The 19295-nt window shown below is 58.5% G+C and overlaps 2 protein-coding genes and 1 non-coding gene across 9 annotated transcripts in view; 1 reads left to right on the top strand and 2 right to left on the bottom strand.

Moving 5' to 3' along the window:
• Positions 1–8232, bottom strand: part of MROH1 (maestro heat like repeat family member 1) — a 74745-nt gene extending 66513 nt beyond the window's left edge. For 3 of the 6 annotated variants that reach the window (XM_051831188.2, XM_051831189.2, XM_051831192.2), the window contains exon 1: positions 8123–8232. The gene's annotated coding sequence lies outside the window, so the exon portion shown is untranslated. Of the gene's footprint in view, positions 1–7702; positions 7981–8122 lie in introns of those variants that run through there. The other 3 variants (XM_051831185.2, XM_051831187.2, XM_051831186.2) reach the window with 3 other exon arrangements.
• Positions 8089–14613, top strand: LOC127486936 (uncharacterized). The gene is made up of 2 exons (XR_011389372.1): positions 8089–8874; positions 8987–14613. It is a non-coding gene; the product is annotated as an uncharacterized protein (transcript).
• HGH1 (HGH1 homolog) lies at positions 12743–14825 on the bottom strand. Of its 2 annotated transcripts, XM_008253451.4 has the most exons (6): positions 14170–14825; positions 13993–14093; positions 13796–13894; positions 13509–13600; positions 13305–13427; positions 12743–13231 (listed from the first exon to the last, which is right to left on the bottom strand). In XM_008253451.4, exons 1-6 carry the CDS (start codon positions 14769–14771, stop codon positions 13091–13093), a joined length of 1158 nt encoding a protein of 385 aa, XP_008251673.3. In that variant the 5' UTR covers positions 14772–14825; the 3' UTR covers positions 12743–13090. The 2 variants fall into 2 exon arrangements, with proteins under 2 accessions (XP_008251673.3, XP_051687160.1); XM_051831200.2 differs by having other exon boundaries at positions 13305–13600.
• Positions 14826–19295: the final 4470 nt, after the last annotated feature.

Below are 19295 nucleotides of genomic sequence, written 5' to 3'. Positions count from 1 at the left end.
CAAATCCTTGGAAATATCTCAGACAAAAAATCAGAAAAAGAAAACAGTGCTCAAGATTTACGGGAGCTATCAAGTGACCAAACGTGTCTCAGGAGTTCCTGGAGGTGTGGAGAGAGAGGACGGACCAGAAGGCCGATGCAGTGAAGTAGCAGCAGGAGACGGCCCTGAGCTGGAGAAGGGAGGCAGGCAGCACACGGTCCTGCTGGGCCAGAAAGGATCTCAACACAACACACCTCAGCCAAACCTTCCACAGCAAATTCTCAATGCCAGGTTCCCTCAGAGGAGCCCCAATGAGACTAGCAACTGGCTTATCAGAGAAACCCTACAGGCTAGGAGAGAACGGAGATACAGTCCAAGTCCTACGAGGAACTGTTAACCCAGAATGCTGTGCCCAGCAAAGCTCTCACTAATAAGTGAAGGTGATCTAAAGATCTTAAAAACAGACAGTTCAAATAATTTGTCACCATTTGTCAAGCCTTACAAATGATTCCTTTTCTATATTTTTTTTCTTTTTTGTGTGTTGGAGTGTGTGTGTGTGTTGGGGTGTGTGTACTGGGATGTATGCTGGTTGTGTGCGCTTATTTGGGGTGTGCTCTGAAGCCTGGGCACCACACTCCTTCCTCCAGCAAGCTCCTCACAACAAGTGATTTTTAAAAGATTTATTTATGTATTTATTTGAAAGGCAGAGAGAGAGAGAAGGAAAGAGAGTTCTTTGATCCACTGGTCACTCCCCAAATGGCTGCTATGGCTGGGGCTGGGCCAGATGGAAGCCAGGAGCCAAGAGCTTCTTCTGGGCCTCCCACATGTGCAGGGGCCCAAGCACTTGGGCCGTCTTCCAATGCTTTCCCAGGTGCATTAGCAGGAGGCTGGATTGGAAGTGGAGCAGCTGGGACTCAAACCAGCACCCACATGGGATGCTGGTGCTACAGGCAGAGGCTTAACTTTCTACGCTACAGCACTGCCCCAACAAATAATTCTGCAGGATGAAACAGAGAACAATAGTCATAATTATGAAAGAATGTGAAGGCAGAAAATCTAGTAAAAGGAAAAAGGAAACCCAAAGCAAACAATAGAAGCATTAATAGAATGGTAGACCAAATCATTACTCGGTCTATGTATCCCATAAGTTATTATTATGGTCTATCCTAGAGAAAGTTCCACACCAATAATAACCTTGGATGAAAATACCCTAAATCCTCCAATTAAAAGATACAGATTAGCTGAATGGATTAAAAAACAAGATCCACTGGGGCCTGCACTGTGGCACAGAGGGTAAAGCCGTCGTCTGCAATGCCGGCATCCTATGTGGGTGCTAGTTCCTGTCCCGGATGCTCCACTTCCAATCCAGCTCTCTGCTGCGGCCTGGGAGAGCAGGAGACTGTCCAAGTCCTTAGGCCCCTGCACCTGCCTGAGAGACCAGGAAGAAGCTCCTGGCTCCTGGCTTCTGATCGGCCCAACTCCAACCATCGCAACCATCTGGGGAGTGAACCAGTAGATGGAAGACCTCTCTCCAACTCTGCCTTTCAAATAAATGAATAAATCTTTAAAAAAAAAAAAAAAAGACCCATCTATCTGCTGCCTACAAGAAATATGCCTCACCAACAAAGATACAGACTTAAAATCAAAGGATAAAGAAAGATATTCCATGCTAATGGAAAGCAATATGAGCAGGGGTAGCCATTCTAATATCAGACAAAATAGATTTTAACACAGAAACTGTTAAAAGACACAAAGAAGGGCATTATGTAATGATTAAGGGATCAAGTCAACAGGAAGATGTGACTATAGTAAATGTATACGCACTCAATGCTAGGGTGCCTGGCTGTTTAAAACCTATGTTCATGGATCTAAGAGAGACACAGAATCCAACAGTAATGGGGGACTCCAACACCCCCACTTTCCTCAATGGACAGATCAAATAGACAGCAAATCAACCAAGAAACAGAGCTAATCTACACTATGGACCAAATGGACCTAACTGATATCTACAGAACATTTCTTCCCACAGTTGTAGAATATACATTCTTTTAATCAGTACAGGGAACTTCTCCAGGATAGACCATATGCTAGGCCATAATGTAGTCTCAGAAAATTAAAAAAAAAATTGAAATCATACCCTGTATCTTTTCTGACCACAATGGAATGAAGCTGGAAATTAACAACTTAAGAAACTCTAGAAAATATACAAACACATGGAGACTAAACCACACACTCCTGAATGAACAGTGGGTTACAGAAGAAATCAAAGGGGAAAGCAAAAATTTCCTGTAAACAAATGAAGATGACAACACAACATATCAAAACTTACAGGATACAGTAAAAGCAGTCTTAAGAGGGAAGTTTATAATAACTGGTGCCTACATCAAGAAATTGCAAATACATCAAATAAATGATTTATCAATGCATCTCAAGGACCTAGAAAAAAGCGACCAGGGTTGTGGCATAGTGGGTAAAGCCACCACCTACAACACCTGCATCCCCTATCAGTCCTGGCTGATCCACTTCCAGTCTAGCTCCCTGCTGGTGGCCTGGGAAAGGCAGCGGAAAATGTCCCAAGTGTTTGGGCCCTTGTCACCCATGTGGGAGACCTAGAGAAAACTCCTAGCTCTTGTCTTTGGCTTGGCCCAGCAGTGGCCATTGCAGACATATGGGAACTAAACCAGCAGACAGAGGATCTGTCTCTCCCTTTCTCTCTCTTTCAGATAAATAAATACATCCTTAAAAACCAACAGCAGAGTCCAGCACTGTGGCACAGAAAGTCAAGCTTCCACCTGCAATGCCAGCGTCCCGTAAGGGCGCCAGTCCGAGTCCCATCTGCTCCATTTCCAATCTAGCTCCCTGCTACTGCTCCTGAGAAAAGCAACAGACCCCTGCACCCACATGGGAGATCCGGAAGAAGCTCCTGGCTCCTGGCTCCAGAATGACCCAGCCCTGGCTGTTGCAGCCATTTGGGGAGTGAGTCATCGAGTGGAAGACTTCTCATTGTCCGTAACTCTGCCTCTCTAAATAAATAAATAAATCTTTAAAGAGAAAAACAAACCGAAGAACAAAAACCAAATTATTATCTCAATAGATTGAGATAGCATTGATAAACTAAAACATCCTTTCATGATAAAAACTCTTAAGCAAATTGGGTATAGAAAGAACAATCCTCAATACAATGAAGGCACTATATAACAACCCACAGCCAGCATCATACTGAATGGGGTAAAGTTGGAAGCATTTCCACTAAGATCCAGAACCAAAGATGCCCACTTTCACCACTGCTATTCAATACAGTTCTGGAAGTTTCAGCCAAAGCCATTAGGCAAGAAAAAGACATCAAAGGGATACAAATTGGAAAGGAGAAAGTCAAACTATCCCTGTTTGTAGATGACATGATTCTATACATAGGGGAACCGAAAGACTCCACTAAGAGACTACTGGAACTCAAAGAAGAGCTGGGTAAAGATGCAGGATATAAAATCAACACACAAAAATCAATGGCCTTTGTATACAAAGACAATGCCATGACTGAGAAAGAACTTGTAATATCACAATAGCTATAAAAGTTTTTAAATACTTGGAAATCAATGTAACTAAGGAGGTGAACAATGTCTACAATGAAAACATTAAAAAAGCCGGTGCCGCGGCTCACTAGGCTAATCCTCTCCGCCTTGCGGCGCTGGCACATCGGGTTCTAGTCCCGGTCAGGGTGCCGGATTCTGTCCCGGTTGCCCCTCTTCCAGGCCAGCTCTCTGCTGTGGCCAGGGAGTGCGGTGGAGGATGGCCCAAGTGCTTGGGCCCTGCACCCCATGGGAGACCAGGAGAAGCACCTGGCTCCTGCCATTGGATCAGCGGATCAGCGCGGTGCGCCGGCTGCGGCGGCCATTGGAGGGTGAACCAACGGCAAAAAGGAAGACCTTTCTCTCTGTCTCTCTCTCTCACTGTCCACTCTGCCTGTCAAAAAAAAAAAAAAATTAAAAAAAAAAAAGAAAACATTAAAAGAGACACAGAAAAAAATGGAAAAATCTTCCTGTTACTGACACAAAAGCAGACATGTAGACCAACAGAACAGAAAAGAAACTGCACAAATCAATCCAGGCATCTATAACTAACTTATCTTTGACAAAGAGCTCAACCAATCCCTGGAGCAAGGACGGTCTCTTCAACAAGTGATGCTGGGAAAACTGGGTCTCTGTAGGCAGAAGTATGAAACAGGACCCCCACCTTACACTTTATACAAAAATCAACTCACAATGGATCAAGGATCTAAATCGATGACCTGATACAATCAAATTACTAGAGGAGAATATTGGGGGAACTCTGCAAGACATTGGCATAGCTGGCATTGTGGCACGGCAGGTTAAACCACTGCATGAGATGCCAGTGTCCCATACCAGCGCTGGCTCAAGTCCCAGTGCTCTACTTTTAGGTCCACCACTGTGGTAAGGTAAGCCTCCACCTGAGACACCGGCAACCCACACAGGCTCCAGTTCAAGTCCCAGCTGTTCCATTTCCAATCCAGCTCCCTGCTGATGGCCTGGGAAAACAGTGGAAAATAGCCCAAGTGCTTGGGCCCTGCACCCATATGGGAGAACCATAAGAAGCTCCTGGCTCTGGATTGGCCCAGCTCTGGCCACTGCAGCCATTTGGGGAGTGAACCAGTGGATGGAAGAACTTTCTCCCTGATAAATAAATAAATCTTTAAAAAAAAAAGACATTGGCATAGGCAAAGACTTCTTGGAAAAGACTCCAGAAGCACAGGCAATCAAACTCAAAATTGACAAGTGGAATTACATTAAGCTGAGAAACTTCTGCACTGCAAAGGAAACACTCAACAAGGTGAAGAGGCAACCGACAGAATGAGAGAACATATTTGCAAACCATGCAACTGATAAAGGATTAATATCCACAACCTACAAAGAATTCAAGAAATACAACAACAACAACAGAAATAATCTAGTTAAGCAATTGTCAAAGGACTTGAACAGACATTTTTCAAAAGATGAAATTCAAATGGCCAACAGACACATGAAAAAATGTTCAGGATCACTAGCCATCGAAGGAAGTGCAACACAAAACAATGAGGTTCCACCTCACCCCAGTTAGAATGGCTCTCATACAGAAATCAACAAACAACAAATGCTGGCGAGGATGTGGGGGAAAAGGTGCACTAATCCACTGTTGGTGGGAATGTAAACTGGTGCAACCACTGTGGAAGACAGTGTGGACACTCCTCAGAAATCTGAAAACAGAGGTACCGTATGACCCAGCCACCCACTCCTGGGAATTTACCCAGACGAAAGGAAATCATGATGCGTATGAAAGAGTGATCTGTTCCCCCAAGTTTACTGCAGCTGAATTCAAAATAGCTCAGATAAGGAATCGACTCAGATGTCCACCAACCAATGACTGGATAAAGAAACTGATACAAACACACAATGGAATACTACTCAGCCATAAAACATAATGATGTCCTGTCTTTTACAACAAAATGGATGCAACTGGAAACGATTGTACTTAGTGGTTTATACCAGCCCCCAAATAAATATCATGTTTTCCCTGATTTGTTGTAACAGAGTACAAAAAAATAACACATATTGACATTCTGAGATTCAATGATTGTTTACAGCCCTTGTCTCTACTGTTGAAGAACAGTGGTTTTTATTTTTTTTTCCTTCTTACTATTTGTTGAACTCTTTATTTAGTGGAGGGTTAAGCTTATTACTATCAAATAAAATATGTCATTATAAAAATTATAAGAAAGAGTGGCCAGCTCTGTGGCATAGCAGGTAAACCCACCGCCTGCAGTGCCGGCATCCCATATGGGCATTGGTTTGAGTCCCGGCTGCTCCACTTCTGATCCAGCTCCCTGCTATGGCCTAGGAAAGCAGTAGAAGATGGCCAAGTGCTTGGGCCCCTGCACCCACGAGGAAGACACGGAAGAAGCTCCTGGCTCCTGTCTTCAGATTGGCACCATGCCAACCCCTGCAGCCAACTAGGGAGTGAACCAGCAGATGGAAGACCTCTCTCTCTCTGCCTCTCTGCAATTCTTTCAAACAAATAAATAAATCGTGTTTTAAATGATAAGAAAGAATAAGGGAGGAAAGAGGGTGGGAGCATGGGCAGGAGGGAAGTACCACTAATGCTCCTCAATCTGTATCTAGGAAATACGTGAGATGTGTTCCCCTGACATAAATTAAATAACTATAGAAGAAAAAGACACCACAAGGGCAAGTTACAATATGACAATAGGCTAACTTGCGTAATATTAATGTGCAACTAAGACAAAGAAGGAGGACAAAGGTCGCACATGAATTCTCACAGACACAAGATGGCTGTGCTGGCCAGCCCTCAGGATGAGCAGGTACGGTCTCCTGCCTCTCCAGAGTCATGGGTGATGAGGCCCAGAGGTCACAGGGACTGAGTGCCAGAGCCAGATGCCCAGCGGCCCCCAGCGTGTGCTCCTGCACAGCCTGGAGCAGGTGTGGCACCTCCCGCTCCAGCGTCTATAAACCGTGACTCAGCACCTCCAGCCCCACGCTGTGACTCAGGGCAGGGCCGGGCAGCCAAGCTTTGCGCCTCAGACACAGCTGCCTGGTGCTGGGTGCTGGGTGCTGGCGCTGGGGCTTGGGGAGCAGCTACCTGGAGCCCGAATAAGCCAACCTCCACTTCCTGCCCCTGTCCACACCAGTGGTGCACAGAAAATAATGAACGTGGTACTAGAGGAAACAGCCCAAGAACAAGTCAGGATCCGGTTAAATTAAAAAAAGAAAACCTAACGGGAGAAGGTGGTAGTAGACAGAACTCACGTTACCCGAACAGAGAAGCTGCTGCCTCCTTGTTCCGCAGCTAGGAAATGCCCTCCAGACGTCCCAGGCCCACCGTCCCTGCGTGAGGCTCTCTGCCACAAGTGTTACAGCCTGCACTGAGCCCGAAGGGGTCAGGTGGGTGTGGGAAGCGGGGTGGGCCAAGCACCAGGCCTAGAGGCACTGACGGGCAGCCCGGAGGGTCCAGTGTATGCGGGGGGGGGGGGGGGTTCACCCACACACAGAGCACAAGGGACTCTCCCAGCTGCTCCACGAGCCAGAGAAAATCAGCTTCCGGAGTCCCCAGAAAAATGTGGGCTGGTGACCCAGGAAACCAGGCCTGCTGCTCGCTGCCCACTGGCCCGAGACCGCGCCTCCTCTGGCGAAATCAGGCTGCAAAGCCGCGCACAACAAGGAGCTCCTCCAGCCGTTTACAAGCAGGTTTGCATGAGGTCCAGCAGCCAGCATTCTCCGAGCACTGGCCAGGGGCTCCTGGGAGAAGCGGCAGGCGATGGAGCCGTGTGAGTCGTGCTGAGAGACGACGCCTTTCACCCCGGGCAGCTCAGCCTGGGAGAGGGTCGGCGGCCTGGGACTGCTGACCACCTGGGCCTCTCTGGAACCCAGAGACGGAGCCGTGGGCCCACCCAGCCCAGAACACAGGCCCCCGGCCAACAGGGCCGACCGGGGAGCCAGTCACAGCCAGTGGCTCCCAGAGAGCCCAGGCGCTCCGAGCATCCCCCTCCGGATGGTCACCACCACTCAGACCCAACAGTCCTCGACGAAGCTCCCGCCCTTCGCACACCTCGTCCCTCTGCTACACCACGGTGCGCGGGGCCACCTGCCTCCAGGGTCACACGCCCAGGTCCCCGACCCAGTGCCCTCTGCCCCTCCTGCAAGCCCTGTGCGCAGACCTCGTTGCACGTGAGTTTGGGGTCCGTCCAGCGAGTGGGGAGAACGGAGCGCTCTCCTCCAGCCGGGCCCCGCACGACAGCTACGCGGACGCTGCAGGACGAGCGGGATCCGAACTCCGAGCCGGCCGGCTGTGCGCGGACCCTGCCCGCGCCCCTCGCGGCGGCCCCGCCGCGCAACGCGGGGAGAGCACGGCGTGGGCGCGGCTCCCCAGCCAGGCCCTCGGGACCCCGTGGCGCAGCACGGGGCCAGGGACGCGGACGGCCGCGCCGCGCGGGTCTCTTCCGGGTGGGACGCGGCGGGGTCGGGACAGCGGGGCGCGGGGCACACTCGGCCGGGGCGGGCGCCGGGCCCTCCCGCCCAGGCTTCCTCACAGACGCGTCCCCCGCGCCGCGGAAGGCGCAGCTCAGCTCACCGCCTACCTGAGGGGGGCCGCCGCCGCCTCAGCCGCCGCCGCCGCCGCCTCAGCCGCCGCAGCCACCCGGCGCGGGCGGAGCCGAGCTCGCCGTGCCCACCCCCGCCGCCCTCTGGCCAACCGCGACCTGGCGCGCGGCGGCCCGGCCACGCCCCCACGCGATGGCTGCGTTCACTGGCTGGAGGCACGTCCTTCAGGCTCGCTCCGCCTCCTGCCCCGCCCCCGCGACCGCGGACTGCGCAGACTCCGCTTCGCACTCGGTCCCGCCCCCGCCTCCCCGTGACCGGCGCACCTGACTGTTGCTGCGCAGGCGCCGGCGCCGGCCCCCAGCTGGACAGCATGCTTTCGTGTCGCGGTGAGACGCACACCGCTCCCTGCGGACGCCCGCGCCCGGACGGCGTCCTCCACGCGCCGGATAGCACTGAGTGCAGCTCTGCTCGCAAACACCTGTCCAGGTACACCCTCCAGGACGTTAACACACACATGCGACACCCAACAAACACGCAAAGTCGGTGGGTCACCCGCAGGCCTGTCCACACCCTGCGTGGAGGCCCCAAACTCGAGGGCAGGCGGAGCCCCGGGGTGCGAGACAGATGGCCGCTCACGTCGCGCGCTGCGGGGCCCGGCCGTCTGGGCCGTCTGCTTTGGGACAGGCGTCGGAAAGAGGTGTTCAAGAGGTCAAATGAAGAGAGCCGTTGGAGAACCAGGAAGCTGTGGGCAGCGCTGCATCCGAGGCCGGGCAGTGCGGGTCAAGCGCAGGTGCGGCCCTGCACGGGGTGGGTGGGGATTGCAGGCTGCCGAGTGGGCGCCTTGGAAACCCTGGGCCGGGATGGCAGCGGAACAGCACCGGGGGGGTGTGCTTCTCCCCCAGCCCCAGCGGCCTGAGCCTTTGTGTTGGAGGGACAGACGGGACACTGCCAGGGCAAACAGGAGCGGGAGGCCCGTGGAGGGTTCCTTCGCCGTGGCCAACGCCCAGCGAGCCCCTGCCCAGCCGCAGTGGCCAGCAAACATCACAGCTTCACGTCAACACCAACCACCCCTCCCAAGAGCTGGCCTCTGAGGGGCAGGCCTGAGCCCACGCTGTGCCCCCAGGGCTCCAGCAGGACGCTCTGTGTCACCTGCAAAGGTGAGAGCTGGACTCTGGCGTCCCCGGGCTGCTCTGGGTCCACAGGCAGCAGCTTCCACCAGCCTCGCCCCTTGGAATGCCCGAGTGACCAGTCCCACGTAAAATCAGATGCTTGCATCTCCTGAACAGGGAGCGGCTCTTCACCTCGGCCCTGGTCAGCCACAGACCAGTGAGCCCGCCCTCGGGACCGCAGCTTGCCGGTTAGGGCCGTGATTGCGCAACGGAACAAGAAACACAAGTCTTGCACCAACAGGCTGCGGCCCAGCAGGGATGAAACTCTGTGTGTGTGTGTGTGTGTGTGCGCGCGTGCGCCTGTGCCTAGGCCACACCACAGCCCGCCCGTCTCCCTGCAGGCCCTCAGCGCCTGTGCAGGGAGCACACGTCTGGGCCTGGGCCTGAATCCCATCACCTGCGAGGCACTGTTTTCGTGCGTCTGAGACTGGATGCGAGGATGATGGGTCCAGGTGATGGGCACCTCCAGTGTGTTCTGCCAAGGGGGCAGGATTGCTGTGGGGGGTCGCCCGGAGTCTCCACCCCGACAGTGGGCCCCACACAGGGCTGGGCTGGCCCCTCGAGGGGTCTTCAGAGCAGGCAGGTCCCGGAGAGCCGGAGGACACACACCCCAGATCTGAGGGGGTGACGCAGGTGCAGCTCCAGAGCCTTCTAGAATCTGCCCCCACTTTCCAGAGCCTGTTCCCTGACCCAGCCCCCGCTGCCTGGCAGGGGAAGCAGCTCTCGAAGCAAGCCGGGCCTCAGCCAAGCTCCCGTGCCCTCGCGGGGGCTGCAGGCCACCTGGACCCTGCCCTCTGTGAAAGACAGTGGCAGGCGCGAGTTAGACCAGGGCACCGTCACAGACCGGCTGTGGCAATGCAGGGACCACAGCTGCCAGCCTCGAAGACCAGCGCTGTGCCTTCCCGAGGTGTCCCTTGCCTACACACACGCGAGCACGCGGTGCAACCCGAGTGCCACAGCTGGATGGGGCGGGGGTTCGCTGTGCCGAACCGCTCAGGTATCTTCCCGCCACCCCCAGCTCCTCCAGTCCCTGTTCCCACGGGACAGGAGGCAGGGGAAGGTGGTCAACACTGCCCAGCAGTGCCCCTACAGAAGTCACGGATGTGCAGAGAACAGGCAGCCCAAGGGGCTGTGGCCTGCATGTGACCGACATCACCTCCCCCAGCTGGCCGTCACAATGCTGTCCACAGCCAATGCCCCTGTGGATTCCTTCTGCAAGTCCCTGCCCGGTGAAGAGATCATTCACCAGCACCTACCAACTCCTGAACATGGCAGGCAGTGGCTTCAACACAGCCCGTCCCATGCGTGCACACACCCCGAGGCCAATCCTCACTACACCTGCCACCGCCCCAGACCTGGGACCTCCCATTGGCCCTTAGTCTCAGGGCAACTGTCCCGGCACACCCATGGCCCAGCCGCTCACGTGACAGCAGGTAGGTGGGCGGGGGTCTGGCAGGTACAGAGCAGCCAGCGATCCAACCTGTGCCGGAGTGGGCAACCCAGGGAGACCTGCTGGACACAACACCACACCAGCCCACCGCTGTCCTGCTACTGCCACATGGAGAGAGCCACCTGGCTGACCACTTGAGCCCAGGCTAGGCCCTCCTCGCTCCCCACAGAGGAGCCTTAGTGTGAGTGCCGGATGGCCAGGGCTTCTGACGCCAACCACTGAGCCCCCAAGCCCACCCCAACTGTCACCTCCACTCTGGTCCTGGGCAAGACCCCCTGCCCCCGCCCCGCAGCACGCTTGCCATCACACACTCCATGACCCCACACCCCTGCCCTCCCTATGCAGACACTGGCTTTGCCAGCTACACAGGGCTTGAGAACTCACTGCTGAGCCCCCAAGAGCCTCATGCGTGCATGTACAACAGGGAGCAGACCAGCTAAGACCCAGGCCCCAGGAAGGGTCGCCTGTGGGGTGGACACAGGGAAGCCCGATGTGGCATCTGCCCTGCCCAGGCTGGGAAAATCGGCCCACACGCCCAACTTGAAGTCAAGAAAAGACAGCGGCTCCCACATGCTGCAGCCGGAGCTCTGCACTGTCCCAGGTGAGCTGCCAGCAACTGCCAGTGATGGGCACAGGCCAGGGCACCGGGGGCACAGGGAGAGGGCAGGAGGCTGCAGCCAGGACCTGCCCCGACAAGCCCGGGCCTGCAGCGGGCAGCCACGCAGCACTGGGTGCTCCTCTGCCAGGCCCTCAGCACCACCTGGCCCCTGCTGCATGGCTTCCCAGAGCTCCCAGCGTCCCTGCCCCTGGATGGCAGCACGCTGTGGACCTGGGATCCCTGTGGCCAGTTCTGCAGCTGTGGCGTCCCCAGGCACGGGGCAGCCCACAGGCAGCACTGCCTGCCCCAGGCAAGATGCAGGCGCTGCTAGGCTGGGGCCCCGGCACCAGCCAGCCTTGGGTGAACACCTGCAGGCATGCCGGACATCAGCAACTCGCCTGGGCCCCACGGGGTCCACGGAGGACAGGCGGGCAGTGCGAGCCAGAGTGCTTGTTTGTGCAGCAGGCGGTGCAGAGGTCTTGGAGCTGGAGAGCGTCAGCTCCAGTGCAGGGAGAACGCTGGGCCACACATCTTGGAGGTTCTCAAATGAGGAGCTGAGAACGCCCCAAGGACGAGCTGAGCCCGCTCCGCAGGGCCAGGGTGGGCACAGGCAGGAAGCCCTCTGCCCAGAGGCTTGGGAAGAGCACCCTGGGGTGAGAGCCACCGTGACAGCCTTCAGGGCGTGGCAGCCACAGAAGTACTGTGCGGGGGCGGGGTCACCCCACGGGAGCCCAGGAGCAGGAGCGCCCAGCAGAGGGTGACCGGGCGCACCGGCTCAGGCCAGGGCTGCGGCTGCCGGCCCTCTCCGGTCACGGGCAGCTAAGGTCACCCTTTCCCTCGCGAGCGGACGTGGACGACCTGCAGCTCCGGGCCTCGTCTTCACGGGCTCGGCCCTCCTCTCCAGGAGTTGCTGATTCCTTGGGATGGGCCCCGTCAGCTTTCCGTAAGCACGAAGGACACCACCCAAGCTCTGCCCTAAGTTCGGGGTTCTGGCTTCAGTCTCAGCACACCTCGTGTCCTCGGATCACTCCGACAGGTGCTCTTCCCAAACCGGTCTTACCCTCCTTAGTCCTCAGACTACATCTGTCCTGGGGCTGGCTGTGGCGCAGGTCAGGCCACGGCTTGGGATGCTGACGTCCCATCTCCTAGAGTCTGGTTGCAGTCCGGCCGCTCCGCGTCAGATCCAGCTTCCTGCTAGCGTGCGCCCCAGGGAGGCAATGGATGACAGCCCAAGTTCTTGGGCACCTGGCACCCACGTGGGAGGCCCAGATGGAGTCCCAGGCTCCCGGCTCCAGCTGGCCCAGCCCCAGCCCAGTTATGGACATCTGGGGAGCGAATCAACGGATGGAAGATCTCTTTGTCTCTGTCTCTTCCTGTCACTCTGCCTATCAACTCAATCAGTCTTAAGAAACAAAACACAGATCTCTCCCATTCTCAGAGGTTCTACAGCAAGAACTTGAAAACCATGATTTATTTCACCCATGATCCCGTGGGGCTGCCGCAGCCACGCTGCTTCCACTGGAGAGCCCACGGCTGGGTGCGCGGCCGTCCCCACCTTGCTCCCCCACGGGGGGGCACCAATATGTGTTTTTTCCACCCCCCCTGCTCCCCACTTCCTCCTCGTCCCCACGCTCCCTGGAACCACGCAGAGCAACCTGTACTCTCGCTGGCAGCACAGGGCACAGGGCTGCCCTCCACTCTGCAGCCTCTGAGCAGCAGGACTGGAGGGGCCGCCAGGCCACAGCAGGCCTCCTCAGGAACTCGTGGCCGAGGTGGGCCTGCGGCTGGCTCAGGACGCAGGGGCCCGCTCCCGCTGCAGCTGCTCCTGCTCCTCACGGTCCAGCTGCTGCAGCCGCCGTTCCACGTCCTCAGGCACCTGGACCTCCAGCAGGTTTTCCATGCCTCGCTCCGGCTCATCCCCGATGAGCACCTGGGGGGGGGGGGCAGTGAGCCGCTGGCCAGCGGTGGGCACCCCGTCCCAGCCTCTGCGGCCCCGCACCTACCTGAATGAGCTTCTCACAAGCTGCCTGCACGGCGGGCTCCGGCTCCCAGCTGTGCAGCTCTCGGAGGATCAGGTAGGCTCCCTGGTCCCGCACCAGCTTCCGGCCAGGTGCGGTGGCTGTCAGCTGAGGGGAGGGGAGGGGGTGCCCAGATGTCACTGTGCTCGTGTGCCGGGGCGGCACAGCCACGGCAGGACCCCCACGCACCAGCATGATGGCTTCCACCAGCATCTTGCGGATGTCGGCATCAGGCTCCCGCTGCTTGTCGGGCGGCAGGTACTGCAGGTCCACGGGCAGCCCTAGCGGTGAAGGTGGGAGCCCCTGGGTCCCTGAGCTGGGTGGCGGGGCCAGGCTCTGCCCACTTCAGCCCCATCCGTGCTCAGCTCCCTGCAAGGTTTCAGAAGGGGCCTGGGACTGGGACACCTTCTCCTGCGACTTCCCTGGTGGGTTCCCTCCTGCCAGCCGAACCCCACACGTCCACCCAAGCCACTCACGGTCCATCTCTTCCTCGGAGAAATCCTCAGGCCCGGCCAGAGGCAGCAACAGGAAGGGGAGGATGTCCACCTCGGGACCAAGCAGCCACTCGTGGTGTCCTGGGGGGGCAGGGACAGGGGTCGGCCCCGAGCGCCCCGCCTCCGCCGAGTACATTCTCCGCGCCGCCAACGCCCCAGCCGCCCTCCCCATCACTCACGGTGCTCGAAGCAGCAGTTCCGCAGCGTCCCCACCACACCGCCCCTGCGCACCGAGGAGTCCGGATGCTGGGTAAGAGGCAGCAGCCGCTGCACCACGCACCTGCAGGGAGGGATCTCTCGTTGCGGCCCTGTACCCTTCCACCCGCTCCGGCCCGCACGCGCGCCCTGGGTTTCACCTGTCGGGGTCCAGCAGGAAGGCGCGCGCCGCCGGCCGCTGGCTGAGGTTGGAGAGCAGCGGCCCCAGGTAGTGCAAGGGTGCGCGCGCGTTGTAGCCGGGGGTGCACAAGGCGCGCACTATCCGCTCCAGGCCCGAGCCCTCGGGGTCGGCGCTCGCCAGCGCCTCTGACAACGCGGCGCACGGCGCGGGCTCGCGGCTCAAGTTGGCCAGTGCGGCGGCCGCCTCGTCGGCCCAGGGCCACTGCGGGTCCAGGGCGAGGCCGAGCAGGCGGGCCGGCAGCCCGGGGTCGGCCGCCAGCAGCGGCTCGTGCAGGCCGGGGTCGGCAGCCAGGTTCACGAGTGCGCGCGCCGCGTCGCGGGCGGGGGCCGGGGCCGGGGCGCCCGCCAGCTGGACCAGCGCCCGCAGCAGCGCCGCCTGCCCGGCCAGCAGCGAGCGGCCCGGCTCGGAGCCGGTCAGAGCCAGCACGTGCCGCACCGCCGCCGCCTGCAGGTCGGCCCGGGCACCCGGCGCCAGGAAGGGCAGCAGCTCGGCCGCCTCCGCCTGCGCTTCGGGCCGTCCCGGCGCGCGCTCACCCGCCCCACTCGCGCCGGTCTCCCCCATGGCCACGGCCAGCACGCCGCGAGGAGCCGGCCCCACCCGCCGCGGAGACGGAAGTCGCGGAGGCCAATCCGAGGCCGCGGACTCCACGCTGGGGCGGGGCCGGGGCGGGGCCGGGGCGGGGCCGGGGCGGGGCCGGGGCGGGGCCGGGGCGGGGCCGGGGCGCGCGGCATTGTGGGCGCCGGGTGCGCGTGACTGGCACGTCTGCAGGGTCGCTGGCTGCGGGCTCTGCTGGTGTCGGGCCCGCCGGGTCCCCGCTCCCAGGCCGCTCAGGCCGAGCACCAAGCGTGCCCTCCTGGGCGGACGCGGGGGCAAGGAAGGCCCTTCCCTGCGTGGGGTCTTCCGGCACCTGTCCGGGACGCCGAGGGCCTCAAGGCAGGTCCAGCTCGGCACTGCGGGCAGCTGCTGGCCAGGTTGGAAAGTGAGACACAGCGCATGTTATTGGTGCCAGACCCACAACTGTCGTGGCGCGTTTCCACAGGACCTGGCCGCGGTGCAGCCGTGGTAGCGCGCAGGATGCAAGGTTGCACACCGGAAGTAGGTCAGTTGTGGGCAAACCCTGCGGCCCTTCCTGTCCTGTGACCCTCCGCGGTTCTGTCATCAAACCGCCGGATGCCTGGTGCACACTGCTCTTGCGTCTCAGTTCCCGGAGCCCTGGTGCCGGCCCGACGTGACTCCCTGCCCTGCCCCAGGTCTGCCCGGCAGTGCCCACCCCGTGTCCACACACACTTGGCATGCCTCGCACGTTGCTCACCCAGTGAGTGACCTCTGGCAGGGATAAAGGAGGCTGGGCGGCTGCTTCCACCTGCTGGTCACTCAGTAAACGCCGCTGGCCCTGCCTTCTTCAGGCTTCTGTGTCCATCCTGGGCGGGGGCGGGGGTGGGAGGCGGCTTTATGTCCCACGCTGATAATGCACACGGTGGGAGGCACCAGATGGTGGCCAAGTGCTTGGGTCCCTGCCACCCCGCCGGAGACCTGGACGGAGTTCCTGGCTCCCGCTTCCACCGGCCCAGTCCGGGCTGTTGAGGTCGTTCAGGGAGTGGTGAAATAAATAAAAACGCAAATACATAAATAATATTTAAAAGGCGTGGCCGCCATGGAAAACAGTGTCAGTTCTTCAAAAAGTTAAACAGAGAAGTGACAACCCAGCTCTCTGCTCCTGGGTACGGGTGGGAGAAACCTGTGTGTGCAGGCTGCATTACCCACGGCAGCCAGAAGGTGGGGACAGCCCAAACGTCCACCGGGGGAGGGTGGGCCCTTGGTAGGGGTCTCACTGCGCTGTAAGAGGCGGCGGGCTCCTGATGCCCTAGGTGGATGTGCCCCCCAGTCAGCAGTCAGCAAATGGAGCAAGTCACAGAGACCGCATCTTGTGCGATCCCGTCTATAAGACACTTCCGGAACAGACTAATCCACAGACCAAGGACCTCAGAGGTCGTCACAAGCCGGTGGACAGGGAGCAGGCAGCCGGAGATACCGTTGGTGGGTGCTGTGGATGGAGCAAACGCTGGGGTCCAGGCCCTAGCGGGACTGGCCTTCCAGATCAAGGTTGAGAGGCCACACACAGGGCCGGGGTCTCTGCACACGTGCACCAGAGTGCCCGCTGGCCCTGGCTCCACCGGAGGACACAGGGAGCTGGGCGCCCTCCCCGGAGCCACACCTGGGGTCTCCAGGCTCCAGAACCATGAGGAGACCTCTGTGGTCCGAACCCCCCCGGTCTGCGGTGTCTTCATGTAGCAGCCGAGCTAAGACGGCAAGTGCAGGCTTTGCTTTTCAAATACGAAACGGTGGTTCAGGCCAGGACTGGGAGTGCCCGGCTCCAGGTTCCAGCTTCCTGCCAGCGCACACCCTGGGAGGCAGCAGTGACAGCCCAGGTGTTGGGTCTCTGCCACCGCGTTCCTGGCTCCTGGCCCAGCCTGGCCCAGCCCCGGCTGTTGTGGACATCTGAGGGAGCCAGGAGATGGCATCTCTCTCTGTCTCCTCCCACACCAGCTGGCTGAGCCCCCCTTCCCACTGGCCCAGGGAGGCAGCCGCCCTGTCCTCTCTGGACCTGTCACTTGCTGTGCTCCATGGAGTGGCACCCCCGCGTCTCACCTGACCCCCACCCCCAAGCTTTCCTTCCTGCTTCCTGCCGGCCAGGGCCCTCTCCAGAGTGGCCGGACAAGAGACCCAATGGCGTCTCCTGTACAAACAAGCTTCCTGAGCGAGGACCCCCCGCTCAGGGCTGGACACCTACACACTGGGCCATCCCGGCATGGAGGAGGAGCCGATGCTGTGAACACCCACAGCCACCTCTCCTGGAGCCCTCTCTCCAGAGAGAGACCTCAGCTCAGCTTCAGCAACAAGAAACAAAAAGCAGCAACACACGGCAGGAGGTTGAAGTCGGGGAGCCAGCTCCGGAGCTAACGCCTTCCCCAGGGCAGCGTGTGTGTGTGTGTGTGTGTGTGGCTTTAGCATAACACCGAGCGGACCCCAAACTCCTGCCGCATGGGCCATGGTTTGAAGGTGCCCCCCAAACCCAAACTCCATCCCAGGCCCAGTGCAGCAGTGTTGGGAGACAGGGCCCACCGAGACGTGGTCAGCTCGCGAGGCGCTGCTCGCGGGTGGGCCCACGTCAGGAGTGGGGGTGTTCAGAGGGGCCTTACTGTTAGAGACGTTTGCCCTCTTTGCTCCTCCAGCTTCTGCCCGGGCGATGTAGCCGGAAGCCTTCACGGGTCCCCTCTGTTTTTAGCTTTACACGGAGAGTGACTTCAAGAGAGCCCATCTCTTCTTGTTCTGCCTCTGCTTTCCTTCCACTTGAAAGGCAGTGCTGCACACAGATCTTCCGTCTGCTGGTTCACTTGCCAAATGGCCACCACAGCCAGCGCCGGGCTAAGACGGAAGCCAAGAGCCAGGAGCTCCTTCCAGGGCAGGGGCCTAAGTGCTTGGGCCATCATCCGCTGCTTTCCCAGGTGCATCAGAAGGGAGCTAGATCAGAAGTGGAGCGGCCAGGACTCGAACCGGTGCCAATAGGGAATGCCGGTGTCAGAGGCAGCAGCTTAACCTACTGTGCCACTACACCGGCCCCTTCTTCTGCGCTTTTATCCCTAAGAGCCAATCTCTGCACGTTGGAGCGTCACCCAATTCCAGAATTGCGACTAAGAGCATCTAACTTCTAAACTGGGGCCAACGATGGGCACAGTGGAGCGAGCTGCATCTGGACAGGGACAAGCGACGTCCGAGTCCCGGCTGCTCCGCTGCCGATCCAGTTCCCTTCTAAGGTCCTGGAGAAGCAGTGGGAGATGGTGCAGGTCCCTGGGCCCCTGCCACCCCCTTGGGAGACCTGGATGGAGTTCCAGGCTCCTGGCTTCATCGTGACCCAGTGCTGACCGTCACAGCCAAGCATTTGGGGAGCGAACCGAATGGATAGAAGGGCTCTCTGTCTCCCCCGCCTCGCCGTCACTCTGCCTTTAAAAACAAATGTGTAAACTGGGGAGCGGGCGCTTGTGGTTAGGTTACCCGTGTCCCACACTGGAGGGACTGGGCTCAATTCCTGGCTCAGGCTCCCAGTCCCAGCTTCCTGCCGATGCCCCACGGCACCGGCCCTGATGCACGTGCTGTGATGTTGGATTTTATGCTTCCAGTGAGAGGTTTCTTTTCTTTTCTTTTTTTTAATTTATTTTTTGACAGGCAGAGTTAGAGAGAGAGAGAGAGAGAGACAGAGAGAAAGGTCTCCCCTCCGCCGGTTCACTCCCCTAATGGCCGCCACGGCTGGCACTGCGCCAATCCGAAGCAGGAGCCAGGTGCCTCCTCCCAGTCTCCCACGCGGGTGCAGGGACCCAAGCACTTGGGCCATCCTCCACTGCCTTCCCAGGCCACAGCAGAGAGCTGGCCTGGAAGAGGAGCCACCGGGACAGAATCCGGCACCCCGACCGGGACTAGAACCTGGTGTGCTGGTGCCTCAGGCGGAGGATTAGCCTAGTGAGCCGCGGCGCCGGCCAGGAAGGTTTTTTTAACATGCCTTGTTTCCATCTTGCATGTCTTCACCTGAATTACTTCCTGGATACCTGGTGTTTGTGATGCTGTTATCAGTGTGTTCTAAAATGCTTATTAACCGTCATCTTCTGGGAGCGAGTGTTTAGCCTGGCAGCTAAGACGCCTGCCTCCCGTGCTGGAGTCCCTGGACACCTGCTGCGCCAGGCTCCTGGCCTGCGGCCGGCGGCGGTGTCTCTCACACTTGGTTTCCTGCTGCCCAACTCAGAGACCTGCACTTTGTTTCAGGCTCCTGGCTTGAGCCTTGGCTCAGCTCTGACCACAACAGTATTTCGCATAAACCAGCGAGCGGGAGCTCTATTTATTTATCTCTCAAATAAGCAAATAGCATAAACACAGGGGCGGGTGTTGTGATACAGGAGGTTAAGCCGGACCCTGTAGCAGAGGGCCCAAGCGCTTGGGGAGACCCGGATGGACCAGCCCGAGCCTTTGTGGCCGTTTGGGGGAATGAAGCAGCAGATGGAAAATTCTCTCTGTCACCTGCTTTTCAAATAAATA

Source organism: Oryctolagus cuniculus, chromosome 6 (genome assembly GCF_964237555.1).
Source record: "Oryctolagus cuniculus chromosome 6, mOryCun1.1, whole genome shotgun sequence".
Lineage (NCBI taxonomy): Eukaryota > Metazoa > Chordata > Mammalia > Lagomorpha > Leporidae > Oryctolagus > Oryctolagus cuniculus.
The sequence above is the reverse complement of the archived record's forward strand: the minus strand, read 5'-3'. Positions and strand labels throughout refer to the sequence as shown.

Excerpts from the sequence above, each read along its gene's own strand:
- HGH1 (XM_051831200.2), bottom strand. The coding sequence starts at position 14,771 with ATGGGGGAGACCGGCGCGAGTGGGGCGGGTGAGCGCGCGCCGGGACGG. Across the intron at positions 14,094-14,169 it reads TTCCTGCTGGACCCCGACAG|GTGCGTGGTGCAGCGGCTGC; the intron begins GTGAAACCCAGG and ends CCCTCCCTGCAG. Across the intron at positions 13,232-13,304 it reads CTTGTGAGAAGCTCATTCAG|GTGCTCATCGGGGATGAGCC; the intron begins GTAGGTGCGGGG and ends CCCCCCCCCCAG.